Here is a 13297-nt window from a genome sequence, read left to right as displayed (position 1 = left end):
GCTGTGGTCCAGGTTCAGAATGAACTAGATGGGCTGAAAGGCCTGTTAGAGCGGTCACTTGGTCCCAGCATCCTATCCCTACATTCAATGGGAAGGTTGACTGAACTAGGGCTTGTATCTTTGGAGCGACAGAGGATGAGAGGTGACTCGAGGCATCGACTGAGTGAAAACCCAGCGTCTTTTTCCCAGGGTGGAAATGGCTAATGCAAGAGGACATAATTTTAAGATGGTTGGCGGAAGTATAGGGGAACATGTCAAAGGTAGTTTATTTTACACAGAGAGCGGTGGGTGTGTGGAACGCCCTGCCAGGGGTAGTGAAAGAAGCAGATATATTAGGAACATTTAAAAGACTCTTCAATATGCACGTGGATGAAATTAAAATGGAGGGTTATGTGTCAAAGTTCTCTCTTGACAAACCAAATCTCCTCAAGGCGCCTAATGAAATATAGCTGCTGTCTTGCCTTCTTTATCGCTGCATCGATATGTTGGGACCAGGTTAGATCCTCAGAGATCTCGGCACCCAGGAACTTGAAACCGCTCACTCTCTCCACTCCTGATCTCTCTATGAGGACTGGTGTGTGCTCCCTCATCTTACCCTTTCTGGAGTCCACTATCAGCTCTTTGGTCTTACTGATGCTGAGTGCAAATTTGTTGTTGAGACGCCACTCGGCTAGCTGGTATACCTCGCTGCTGTACGCCCTCTTGTCTCCATCTGAAATTCTGCCAACAATGATTGCTTTATAGATGCTGTTTGAGCTATGCACAGTCATGGGTGTAGTGTAGAGAGAGTAGAGCAGTGGGCTAAGCACACATTTCTCTGGAGCGCCAGTGTTGATTGTCAGTGAGGTGGAGATGTTATTTCCAATCTGCACAGATCGTGGTCTTCCCGTTTGGAAGTCAAGGATCCAGTTGCAGAGGGAGATAAAGAGGCCCAAGCTCTGTAGCTTTCTGATCAGGACAGTAGGAATGGTGGTGTTAAACGCTGAGATCGTGTCTGTTGCAAATTGCAGTGGGTCCAGGTCCTTACCGAGATAGGTGTTGATTCTCGCCATGATCAGCCTCTCAAAGCGTTTCATCACCGTAGATGTGAGTGCTACTGGGTGATAGTCATTTAGGAAGCTTCCCCTGCTCTTCTTGGGCACTGGTATAATTATTGTCCTTTTGAAGCAGGTGGGAACTTCCGACTGCAGCAGTGAGAGATTGAAAATGTCTTTGAAAACTCCCGCCAGTTGGTTGGCACAGATTTCAGAGCCTCACCAGGTACTCCATCGGGCCCTGCTACCTTGTGAGGGTTCACCCTCTTGAAGGACAGCCAATCAGCCAATCATGTGGCAGCAATTGATTGCGTAAAAACAGGCAGACATGGTCACGAGGTTCAGTTATTGTTCAGAGCTAAGTGACTTTGACTGTGGAATGATTGTTGGTGCCAGGTGGGGTGGTTTGAGTATGTCAGAAAATGCTGATCTCCTGGGATTTTCGTGCACAACAGTCTCCAGAGTTTACAGAGAATGGTGTAAAAAAACTTTTCAAAAAACATCCAGTAAGTGGTGGTTCTGTGGTTGAAAACGCCTTGTTAATGAGAGAGGTAGCTGAGAATGACCAGACTGTTTCAAACTGACAGGAAGGCAACAACAGTGATGAGCGGAAGAGCTTCTCTGAATGAACAACACACCGGGCCTTGAACTGGATGGGCAGAAAACCACTGGCTCCACTGCTGTACCTAATAAAGGGAAACTGAGTATAAACGAGGTACCGACGGGGGGGGGATTGGTTTAATGTGGAATCATAGTTAGCACAGAGACGGTGGGATGAAAGGACAGCTCTACTCTTGCCCGGCTGGGGAAGAAGGTTTTCCATGGGTGTCTGATATTTCTCTGCCCCCCCCCCGACTCTCCCTTTCTCGCGCCCGCCCCCCACCCCCACACACAGGCTGTTTGATTGTCGTGGCTTCAAAGAGAGCTGGTCAGTACCCCAGTCACGGCACAGCACAGCCATAGACGGGGAGAATGGCAACCTGGAGCCTGAGGGGAAAGAGGACCGGGCATTGGAGCTGACAGAACTGGTGAGTGTCCGAGGCCGGGTCCCGGGGTCCTATCGGAGGCGGGTGGGGTGGGGTGGGGGTTTACCCTCGCAGCCTTGCTCTGACGACAGCTTCTCACTCTCTTTCAGAAGGGGGACCCAGGGAGCCCGGATCACCCCGAGCAAAGAGCCTGAGGGTGTCAGACCGCAGACAGAGACCGGCGCCTCCGCCCTCACCTCGAACCAAAGGACCGACACTGCACCCGGAGCCCAGTTCAAGTCAGCTTTAACCAGCTGAACTAGGCTTTAACTGGCCTCCCATTGCTCTGTCGCAATTACGCGTATGAACAGCCTTTCCAAAGACTTCTACCTCAAGGGAATTGTACGTTTCCAAAAAGCCATTGTCCAGGCCTCTACCTCAATAGCCGACCCCTACCCTGGATCACACCCCACACTCCTCCTCATCCCCACCCCTGAGCGGGGCGGAGAGGGGACGTTGGTGAGGTTGGTGGGGGGGGGGGGTGCGGAACAACACTGACCTCAGACGGCACCCAGATATTCCAAACCGGCCGCATCCCGTCCAAAGATTATATCTGAGAAGCCGGGGCCGTTCCAGGAGACTTTAAACTTGCTTGCCAAGTAACGCTTCGTGCTTTCGGGGTGGGAGTGCTGGCAGGCGCTGAGACCCCCATTCCTCCACCGTCCGCCACCACCCCATCAAACCAACCCCTCCAACCCCCCATTCCCGCTCCCCCCAGTCGGCGTGGGAGCCCGTTCGGCTGTGTGGGGACTGAGGGCAGCAACGGTTCCTGCTCCGTGACCAGACCAAAGATGCAGATCCCAGTGGGGGGGGGGGAGCCCCCCTCACCCGTTCAAGGACCGTTAACCGCTCCCTCTTCCCCTCTTCCCGTCACTGGAGGCGGGTCTCCTTCGCTTCAGAGACTGGCAGCTGGGAGAGAACACCCGTGTTCGGGTACCGTTGAAGCCCTCACCCTGTGGCTAAATTGTGCGAAATAAGCGGTGACGGCCGGCTACACAACCAGTGACAGACAGGGGAACCTTGTTGGTTTTACAACCTGTCCGGATTCTCAGCACCCTGGTATCCACCGTCCCCATTACCCCATTACCCCGGCTCCCCGATAACCAGAGCGCCCGGTGCCAGAGATTCGCAATGATTATGACTATCCGAAAAGAAGCCAAAAGACTTAGCAGTTTAAATCACTGTTAACCAAATGCTGCCTTGATTACTACCAAACTATGAAAGATTATATTAGCTTTAATTGTCACATGTTCAAAACGGAGAGTGAAATGTAGCGACCAACACACTACGTTCAAGGTGTGGTGTGGGTGCGTGCAAATGTCACCACGGTCCCCGCACCAACACAGCCCGCGATGTATTCCTCCTAACCGCGCGTATTTCAAACCGGGGCACCCAGAGGAAACGCGCGGGGGCACGGGGAGAACGTGCAGACTCCTTACAGACGGCGGTGGGAATTGAACCCCGACTGGTAATGGCGGCCGCTGTAAATCGATATCGCCGATCGCTACGCTTCCGTGTCGCCCGGAGTTGGCCCTGACCTCCTCCGGTTCCGCGGGAAGGAAGATTGACTGACCTTATGTGCTTGTGTCTGTGGGTGGGTGAGAGACTGGAGGAGGTGGATATCTGCAGAAATGCCTCCTTGCTGCCCCCTCCCCCGCGGGGGAACTGGGGGAAGCACGTTCTCCGTGAAGGGGTCGTTCGCTGCGCCTGAAGTCTGCGTGGGCAGATCCTCCCTCACGCTCGTCCCTTTTTACTCTTTTGGCGGGGGGGTGTCCGCACTCCGTTTCCACGCATAACGAAAGTGAGAAATATCTGAAAATGTTTAGCTGGAGTTTATAATGATGTTAGGTTTCCCCCCCCCCCCCGGTTTAATTATATTTTACGCGCTAGTTTTCGGAAAGAAAGATAGATATTGATTAGGGTGAGGAGTTGTGTAGCGGAGGGGTTACGTATTGTAGGGGCCGGTGCGTGTCTCCCTCCCCCAGAGATTACGGATGAAGGATGTGACCGGGTTCCTAAAACTGGCCCCGCCCTCTAACCCAGCGAGGAAAGTCCCAACTGTTGCCACTGTTATGGGAGAATCCGGGCCGCATCCTAACCGTTCTTATTCTGAAGTTGGAACCAGCTTCAATAAATAGTCTGACGATCAGAGTTTTAACGTTAGCGGCTCGGAATTCCAAATTTATCCCCGCTCCGCAGAGGCAGTTGGAACCCTCATTCCCCAGACATTAATCCGGATCCCTGTGGGCCAGCGCGGCGAACTGTCTCTGATCCAACGCCAGGTCTGGGAAATCGGTCGCATCCCAGCGGAGGGAGGGGACGCCCAAGGATTATTAAACTGACGACGTCATCTCAGCTCGAGCAGATCAGTTCCGGTGGGGCTGCGTCCCGCGGAGAGAGAGACAGTCCCTGGACCACTGCACAGTCTCTGTGTGTGTGAGACAGTGAGAGAGAGAGACCCTGTGCGTGTGAAACGTTGTGTTTGCGTGTGCGTCGGTGTGTGTATGGGAGGGTGTGGGGCTGAGTGTGTGTGAGTGATTGTGTAGGTGTCTGCGTGAGACCCTGTGTCTGTGCATGTGTGTGTGAGACGATGTGTTTGCGTGTGTGTGTGTGTGTGGGGGGGGCTGTCTGTGTGTGTGTCTGACTGCGGGGTGAGCATGAGCCGACTCTGTGTGTGTGTGTGTGTGTGTGTGTCTGTGTGTGTGTGTGTGTGTGTGTGTGTCTGTGTGTGTGTGTGTGTGTGTGTGTGTGTGCGTGTGTGTGTGTGTGTGAGAGAGAGAGCGAGCGTGAATGTTTCTGAGTGCTCCTTAGAAGTTACAGCCGAGGTTAATGGGCGTGAGCTCCCAATGGCGGGCGTCTGAAATAGCCTCTGACAACCATGTCCGGCTCCTGGCCTTCACGTCTGGCTGAGCGACTAAACCCGGCAGAACAGTTTCCACTGACTGAAGGGGCAAACACGGATTACTGGCATCTTTAAGCCGGTTGATTCGGGCGGATGGGGCTCATCAGCCGTGGTTGAAAGCTCATCTAGAAGGAAATCTCTGATCTCAAACCTCCGCCGCCTTGTGGCTATGTCTACTCGTGGGTAGGTAGGCTTCGGGAGTATCCCCCGAAGGAAAATTCCGGATCTGGAGTCCCTACGTTCAGTTTAACTCTGACCGGCAACTCCAGCGACGCCGCTGGTGCCAAACTGTATCGGTCTCAACTATTCCTTTGGGTTCATCAGCCGTGTGGAGAGGGGGAGCCTGCTGTATGGGGAACAGCTTGCTCTCCGGATGTACTGCCCAAACCCTAACCCTAATATCCATGGTCGACCCTGAACAACACTTTCTCCTGTGTGTGTGGGGGGGGTGGGTGTCTGTGTCTGCGTGTGTCGTTAGGCGTGACTCTGGGCGTTTGTGTGTGTGGCGGGGGGACAGCGTGAATGGGGGCTGCCTGTGTGTGCGTGTCTCGGAGATCCACAGCCGTGGAGAGTTGTGTTGTCACTAATTGCATTATCCTGTTTCGCTGTGAGGAGGGTTCCTGTTCCTCTCCGCCCCCCCCTCCCCCAAACAGATACACGCATCCATACTCCCGGTCTGGGTGAAAACATTTCGTCTCCGATCACTGCACGCCCCCCCCCCCCCGCTTCTGTAATCTCAGCACCCGGTCCACAGGCAGGATCTCGACCTGAAGCGTCGACCCTAACCGCCGGAGTCTGCAGATGCTCCAACGCACACAAAATGCTGGAGAAACTCAGCGGGTCAGGCAGCGTCGGTGGAAGTTACGTTTCGGGCCGAGACCCTTCTTCTGGACTGGAAAGGACAGGGGAAGATGCCAGAATAAAAAGCTGGGGGAGGGGGAGGGGGAGGGGGAGGGGGAGGGGGAGGGGGAGGTGAGAGGTGAAGCCAGGCGCGTCGCAAAGGTAAAGGGTTTAAGAAGGAATCTGATAGGAGAGGAGAGTGGGCCATGGGAGAAATGGAAAGAGGAGGGTCACAGGGGGAAGGCACCAGGAAGGTGAGAGGCCAGAGTGGGGAAAATTATCGGAAGTTGGAGAAATCGATGGAAAATTTCCGCTCCCCCCCTCGCGGTTTTCAACCAACGTCGACTCTCCACAGACGCTGTTCGACCCGCTGAATTTCACTCCAGCCCGCCGCTTCCTCCCCCCCAACCCCACCCGATGTTTCTCTTCATCTCCTCTTCCCCAAACCCCATTGAAGTCGTTTCCTCCCTTTCCCTTTCGACGCTTCCCAGCATCTCATCGTTTACCACGTCCTACAGATCTCCACCGGTCCGTCTCCACTGAAACCAGCCCCATGCCCCGGCGCAGCCTCCGGTATCTTTCCCGGTCAGCTGATGTGTCACAGTCCTGGAAGGTGATACCGCGCGGAGAGAACCCCATTGACCTACCACTCATTTACACCAGTCCTACATTAACACCATTTTCCCAACAAGTGTCTCCTCCTTCCTCCCCACCCACAATATTATACCGTTGTGTAAATCAGGAGCTCGACGTCTTCAAACACACACACACACACATCGCCAGAGGTCGAGATTGAACCCAGGTCTCTACCCGCTGTGCTACTGCGTCGCTGTAAATTGTAGCCCATGTCTCAACTCACCCCAAGTCCCCTCCCCGGCGTCGGGTTAAGCTCCCATGAAGCGACCGGGACGTTTCGCGAGGTTAAAGGAGGTCAACTACACGGTGAAAACTAGCCCCCCCTTCCGTTTTAATCTTCACTCCACGGTTGTGTTCGTGTCAAAGGGGGAACGTCTGCAGATTGTTCCCGGGGCTGTGGGTTGGGGGGGGGGGGGTCAGTACTGTCCTCCAGCGGCTACACTCTGCTGTACTTCTACCTCCTCCTTTTGAACCAGGAATTGTTCCCCCCCCCCCCACTGCCACCCAAAGAGCCTTCAACATTAACCATACCCTCCCACTGCGTCTCCTCGCAGCGACATCGAATTTTTGAATAAACTCGTTTCACTAAAACCGGTGTGAGGTGCTAATTTGACTGGGTCCTGGCGATCGGTTCTAGTTCCATCTACACTCTATCTCTATATTCCGCAGCCGAAGGTGAACCGTACGAGGGTGGGGTGTTGGGGGGGGGGGAGAGGCGCTGGTGGTTGCAGAGGAGCTGAACTCAAGGCAGAAACATAAACACAAGAGATTCTGCAGATCCTAGAAAACCAGTGTTACACACAAAATGCTGGAGGAACTCAGCGGGTCGGGCAGCATCTATGGAGAGGAATGAAGACTGACACTTCGACCCGAGACCCTTCATTCGGACTCATGAAGGACTCTGGTTCTAATGAAAGGTCTCTGCCCAAAACGTCAACACTATTATTCAAGGCAGAACCAGACTGGTTAGAATCAGAGAGAAAGGCTCTCCGAGCCATCCCGTCTGTGTTGAACATCTATCAACCAACCAGATGGAGTCTCAACTCTCAATGTCGGCTGTCCACATCACTCCACAGAAGCTGCCTGACCCGCTCCAGATTCCACCTTCTGTACTCTCTTGTTCGATTTACATTGATCATTCCCAAACACACGCAGACAACACTTCTGTGTTGGCGCGGGATATTTAACCACCGGACCCTGAGCGTGTGAGGAAACTTGGAGCAGCCGGGAGTCTGCTCGTTCACAAGAACGTGCAAACGCCATGTCCTCAGAGATGGTACGGTGCACACGTTCCTGTATATATCAACGGTGTGCATCAACAGACCAGAATCAATAAGGGTAGACAGCAATATCGCCACCATGATTATTTTAAACACCAGTGCTCCTTAAGGTTGCACCCTCACCTCCCTGCTCTAATCCCTGTACACACGACTACGAGGCCAGATTTTTCTCTAACTCCATCTACAAACGATGCCACCATAGTGGACCGTATCTCAAATAACGATAAGTCGAAGAACAGTAAGGCGAACGGGAGCTGAGTAACATGATGTCATGACAACAACCTTTCCCTGAAGCCATGACAGCAAAAGAGCTGCTCACTGATTTCAGGAAGGGGGGGTTGAGGCACCTGTTCCCGTTTTCAGATGCTCAGGTTGAGAGCTTCAGGTTCCTAGGGGTGAACATCACCAATGGCCTGTCCTGCTCCAATTACACAGGAAATCGCAGCACTTCTACTTCCTCAGGAGGCTGAAGAAATTTGGCTCGTCTCCACCAACCTTTACCAATTTTTACCTGTGCACTATGGAAAGCATTCCATCTGGATGAATAATGACTGTGTATAGCAACTGCTCCACAAGAAACTGCAGAGTCGTGGACTTGGACACAGCTCAGCACATCATGGAGACCAGCCTCCCCTCAATGGACTCTGCATCAATAAAGTAGGCAACATAAAGATCCCACTCACCCTGAACATAATCTCTCCAAGTTTACCAAAGCCTGAAAGTACACATCACCAGGCTCAAGGACAACTTCTAACCTGCTGCTATGACATTTAAATAGTCCCCTGGTTCAATAAGACTTGACCTCACAATTTGATCATGCATCACACTGCACTTTCTCTCTAGTTGCTAAACTTTACTTTTCATTGTCGTTGTTTTACCTTGTTCTATTCGATAGCACTGAGTGATAAGTGTTTGAACAATATGCAAAGCATGCTTTACTGTATCACAGTACGTGTGACAATAATACCAATTCCAACAGATTGGCATTAGCACTTGACCAAAAAGAATGTTCTCGATTCTTCCATGAAACAAAAATTCTTTCTATATTAAATAAACAAAAAATATTTTTAAAAGTGCACCTTCTACAGTTTCAGTAAGGCATTTGGCAAGTGATTGCCAGCTGCAAAGTGTTCCCCTACACAAACATCTGTCACCTGCCCTGTCTCATTCCCTACTAGGAGATCTAGTATCAAACTCTCTCTCTCATTGGGACTTAAGGGAACTTTCCTGAACACATTTAACAAACTCTTTCCCATCCAGTCCTTTTACAATATGGGAGTCCCAATTAAAATCACCTATATCACAATTTTATATTTCTTTCAGCAGTCAGCAATCTCTCTACAAATTTGCTCCTTCAAATCCTGCAGACTGTCGGGTGGTCTGTAATATAGCCCCATTAATGTGATCATACCTTTCTCATTCCTCAGTTCTACCTGTAAAGCCTCACCAGATGAGCTTTCCAGTCTGTCCTGACTGAGCACTGCCATGACATTTTCCCTGATTAGTAATGCCACCACCCCCCCCACCAATCCCTCCCGCTCTATCATGTTAAAAACAATGGAACCCTGGAACACTGAGCTGCCAGTCCTGCGATCAAGTCTCACAAATGGCTATAATATCATAATTCCATGTGCTGATCCATGCTTTCCCCACAGTACTCCTTGCACTGAAATATATCCACCTCAGGACATTTGTCCCACCACGCTTAACTTTGTATGTAGGCTTAACAACATCTTTCTCCATAACCTCTCCACTGTCTGTTCTGGTGGTTCCTACCCCCCTGCACATCTAGTTTAACCCACCCCCCATGCAACACTAACAAACCTTCCCGCTAGAATATTAGTCCCCCTTCAGTTAAGGTGAGAATGGGCCCCTTCTTGTACAGGTCCCACCTTCCATGAAAGAGAGTCCAATGATCCAAAAATCTGAAGCCCTCGCTCCTGCAGCACCTCCTTAGCCACATGTTAAACTGTGTGATCTTCCCATTTCTGGCCTCATTAGCACGTGGCACTGCTAGCAATCCTGAGATCACATATCCCGGAACGCACATTGCAGGACCTCATCACCCCTCCTACCTATGTCATTTCTACTGACATGGACCTCAACCTTCGTCTGCTCAGCCTCCCACTTAGGAATTCTGAGGACTCAATCTGAGATATCCCAGAGCCTGGCACCCGGGAGGTGACATACCAGCCGGGAATCTCATTCTTGTCCACGGAACCTCCTTTCTGTTCAGCTAACCAACGAATCCCCCATCACTATAGCTCACCTCTTCTTCACCCCCTCCCCAACTTCCCTACTGAGCCACAGAGCCAGACTCAGTGCCAGAGGTCGAGGGGATTGAGATGTTCCAGCTACATTGATATTACAGTCAAGAAAACGCACCAATGCCTCTACATCTTCAGAAGGCCTAAGAAATTTGACGTCTTCTTGAATTGAATTTATTACTTGCATCCTTCATATTCATGAGTAAAACTGTTTATGTTACGTCTCCATCTAAATGTGCAATTTATAAATAGTATGTACAACTGGACAGTCACTGTAACATAGAAATAGAACTGTCAGTGTGAATTAATCAGTCTGATGACCTGGTGGAAGAAGCTGTCCCAGAGCCTGCTGATCCTGGCTTTTATGCTGCGGTACCGTTTTCCAGATGGAACAGTTTGTGGTTGGGGTGACTCGAGTTCCCCAATTATCCTTCTGGCCCTTTTTTCACACCTCTCTTTGTAAATGTCCTGAATACTGGGAAGTTCACATCTACAGATGCGCTGGACTGTCCACACCACTCTCTGCAGAGTCCTGCGATTCAGGGAGGTACAGTTCCCATACCAGGCAGTGATGCAGCCAGTCAGGATGCTCACAATTGTGCCCCTGTAGAAAGTTCTTAGGATCTGGGGGCTCATATCAAACTACCTCAACCATTTTCACCACACAGCTGGTATGTACAGACCAAATCAGATCCTTGGTGATGTGTATGCAGAGGAACTTAAATCTGTTCACCCTTGACCCGAGATCCACTGATGTCTACAAGGGGTTAGCCTGTCTCCATTCCTCCTGTAAGTCCACAACCAGCTCCTTTTTTTTTGCGACATTGAGGGAGAGGTTGTTTTCTTGACACCACTGCGTCAGAGAGATGACTTCTTCCCTGTAGACTGTCTCGTTATTATTTCAGATTAGGCCAATCAATCATCGTCAGCAAATTTAAATAGCAGATTGGAGCTGTGGGTGGCTACACAGTCATGGATATACAGAGAGTAAAGGAGGGGGCTTAGGACAAAGTCCGGAGGGGCAGAGGTGAGGGAGCCCACTCTTACCACCTGCCAGTGATCTTACAGAAGGCCAGGATCCAGCTACACAAGGCAGGGTGAAGGTCGAGGTCTCTGAACCTTGTCGAACCTGGTGGGAATTATGGTGTTGAATGCTGAACTGTAGTCCAAGTACAGCATTCTCACATAAGCATCCTTCTTCTCCAGATGTTTAAGGACGGTGTATAGAGCTGTGGCTACCGTATCATCTGTCGATTGCTTGTGTCAGTAGGTGAATTGCAGGGGTTCCAGTGTCGGTGGCAGCACGCTGCAGATGTAGCCCTTGACCAGCATTTGCTTATTATTGAGGTCTTTGACTCTCACCTATTTTTATCGAAGCACCGTTGGAAGCACCCCATCTAGATGCATCATGGCTTTGTACGACTGCTCAGCAGAGATCTCAAGAAACTGCAGAGTGTTGTGGACACAGCTCAGCACATCACAGAATCCATTTTCCCCTCCACGGACTCTGCCTACATTTCTCACTGCCTTAGTAAAGCAGCCAGCAAATCAAAGATTCCATCCCCCCAGACATTCTCTTCTCCCCTCCCGTTGGGCAGAAGATACAAAAGCTTGAAGGCACCAGAGCTTCTATCCCACTGGTACAAGACAATTAAATGGTTCCCTAGTACAGTAAGATGGATTCTTGGCCTTATAATGCTTCCTTAGGGTAGTTATAGCCAGCGGTGTGGTTAGTGATGATAAACTCACTACCTATTAAAAACTTCCAATGGTGTGCTTCTCAATTAGCCTTTGACAACCAAGTCCATCTCCTGGCCACGTGTGGCTTAGTTACCAAGCCTGGAGGAACCATTTCTACTGATAGAAGGGGAAAAGACGGGTTACTAATGGCTTAAAACCAGTTGCTTTAGCACCCAGACCACAGCCATCTACGCAGCTATCCAAACTTCTCTTAAACGTTGAAATCGGGCTCCCATGCATCACTTGTACTGGCAGCTTGTTCCACAATCTCATGACACACAGTGAAGAAGTTTCCCCTTAAACATTTCACCTTTCACCCCTAACCAATAACCTCCAGTTGTAGTCCCACGCAGCTTTACTGGAGAAAGCCTGCTTGCAACTACCCTACCTCTAACCCTCATAATTTTGCATACTTCTATCAAATCTCCCTTCAATCTTCTACATTCCAAGGAATAAAATCCTAACTGATCTCAACCCTCCACTGACTTGCAGCTATACCTATTCATGGGGAGTACATCCTGAGGAAAAATCCAGAGTTTAACTCCCAAAGCACCATGTTGAATTCAACGCTGACTGGTGCCAAACTCTTATCAGTCTCTGCCATTCTTTTGGATTCCTCAGCTGCGTGGGGATCCTAGATGAACAAGTCTGCTGTCCAATATGCACTGCCCTAGCTTGCATATTATAGGCAGCTGGGATGCAACATCCACCATCAAACCCAACTAATGGAGGCCTCTGACCTCACAATGGACCTTGTACCTTAATTGTTTGCTGCTCTGCGCTTTCTCTGTAACCTTTCTGCATTCTGTTATTGCATTTGGGCGGCAGGGTGGAACTAGGTCTCTATCAAAGGAGGTGTAAGGCCTGCAGATCACCATTGGACAAAGTGTAGCACCTGTGAGGGCTCTGCCAGGGTGGACTGCTTACCCCTCTTCCAAGGATATGTTTGTCCTTGGAGAGGGAGCATGCAGTCACAATGGAGGATTTCCTGGAGCGGCAGGTCTCCAGGGAATTGACAGTAGTAATTATATTTTAATTTGAATTATTGTCTTGTAAATACAGAATGTTTGTAAATGTTGTATAAACAAACATTTTTCAGTTTTGTAAAACAAAGTAGCACCTGTTTAGCTCCCCCCGCCCCTCGATCAGTCACATCAAGCCATAGGAGCAAATGGTGGAGCATCGTACGATCAGCTGGTGCATATCACAAGTCCTGGTTATGCGAGAGCTGACGCCAGGCAGATAGGCTCTTCATTTATAATGGTTGGGGTCACCTGCCCTGTAAAGACACTGCTAAGAGGGCAATGGAAAATTACTTCTGTTGAAACATCTGCCAAGAACAATCGTCCCGTCCTCAAGGTGACGACACAATGATGAGGTTATTGCTTTTTCCCTCACACTACCTGGACTTACTACTGCGATTAAACTAGCTGTCACACCTACATCAAAAAATTTACTACTAATTCAAAGCTAATCTTTGAAAAGATGTGTGGATGGCATGCAAAATAAAATCTTTCACTGTACCTGGGTACTCATGACGACAATAAGCCAATTTAGCAAACAGCACTGGAGC

The 13297-nt window shown here is 50.3% G+C and overlaps 1 protein-coding gene across 1 annotated transcript in view; it reads left to right on the top strand.

Annotated features, from left to right (window-relative positions):
- Positions 1-2317, top strand: part of LOC140207343 (immunoglobulin superfamily DCC subclass member 3-like) — a 35614-nt gene extending 33297 nt beyond the window's left edge. The window contains exon 13 of the mRNA XM_072275889.1: positions 1930-2317. Within this exon, the coding sequence (XP_072131990.1) occupies positions 1930-2317 (388 nt within the window). The remainder of the gene's footprint in view (positions 1-1929) is intronic.
- The last annotated feature ends 10980 nt before the right edge of the window (positions 2318-13297 follow it).

This window comes from Mobula birostris, chromosome 2 (genome assembly GCF_030028105.1).
Source record: "Mobula birostris isolate sMobBir1 chromosome 2, sMobBir1.hap1, whole genome shotgun sequence".
Classification (NCBI taxonomy): domain Eukaryota; kingdom Metazoa; phylum Chordata; class Chondrichthyes; order Myliobatiformes; family Myliobatidae; genus Mobula; species Mobula birostris.
Note: the sequence above shows the minus strand (reverse complement) of the source record. Positions and strands in the feature narration are given on the sequence as shown.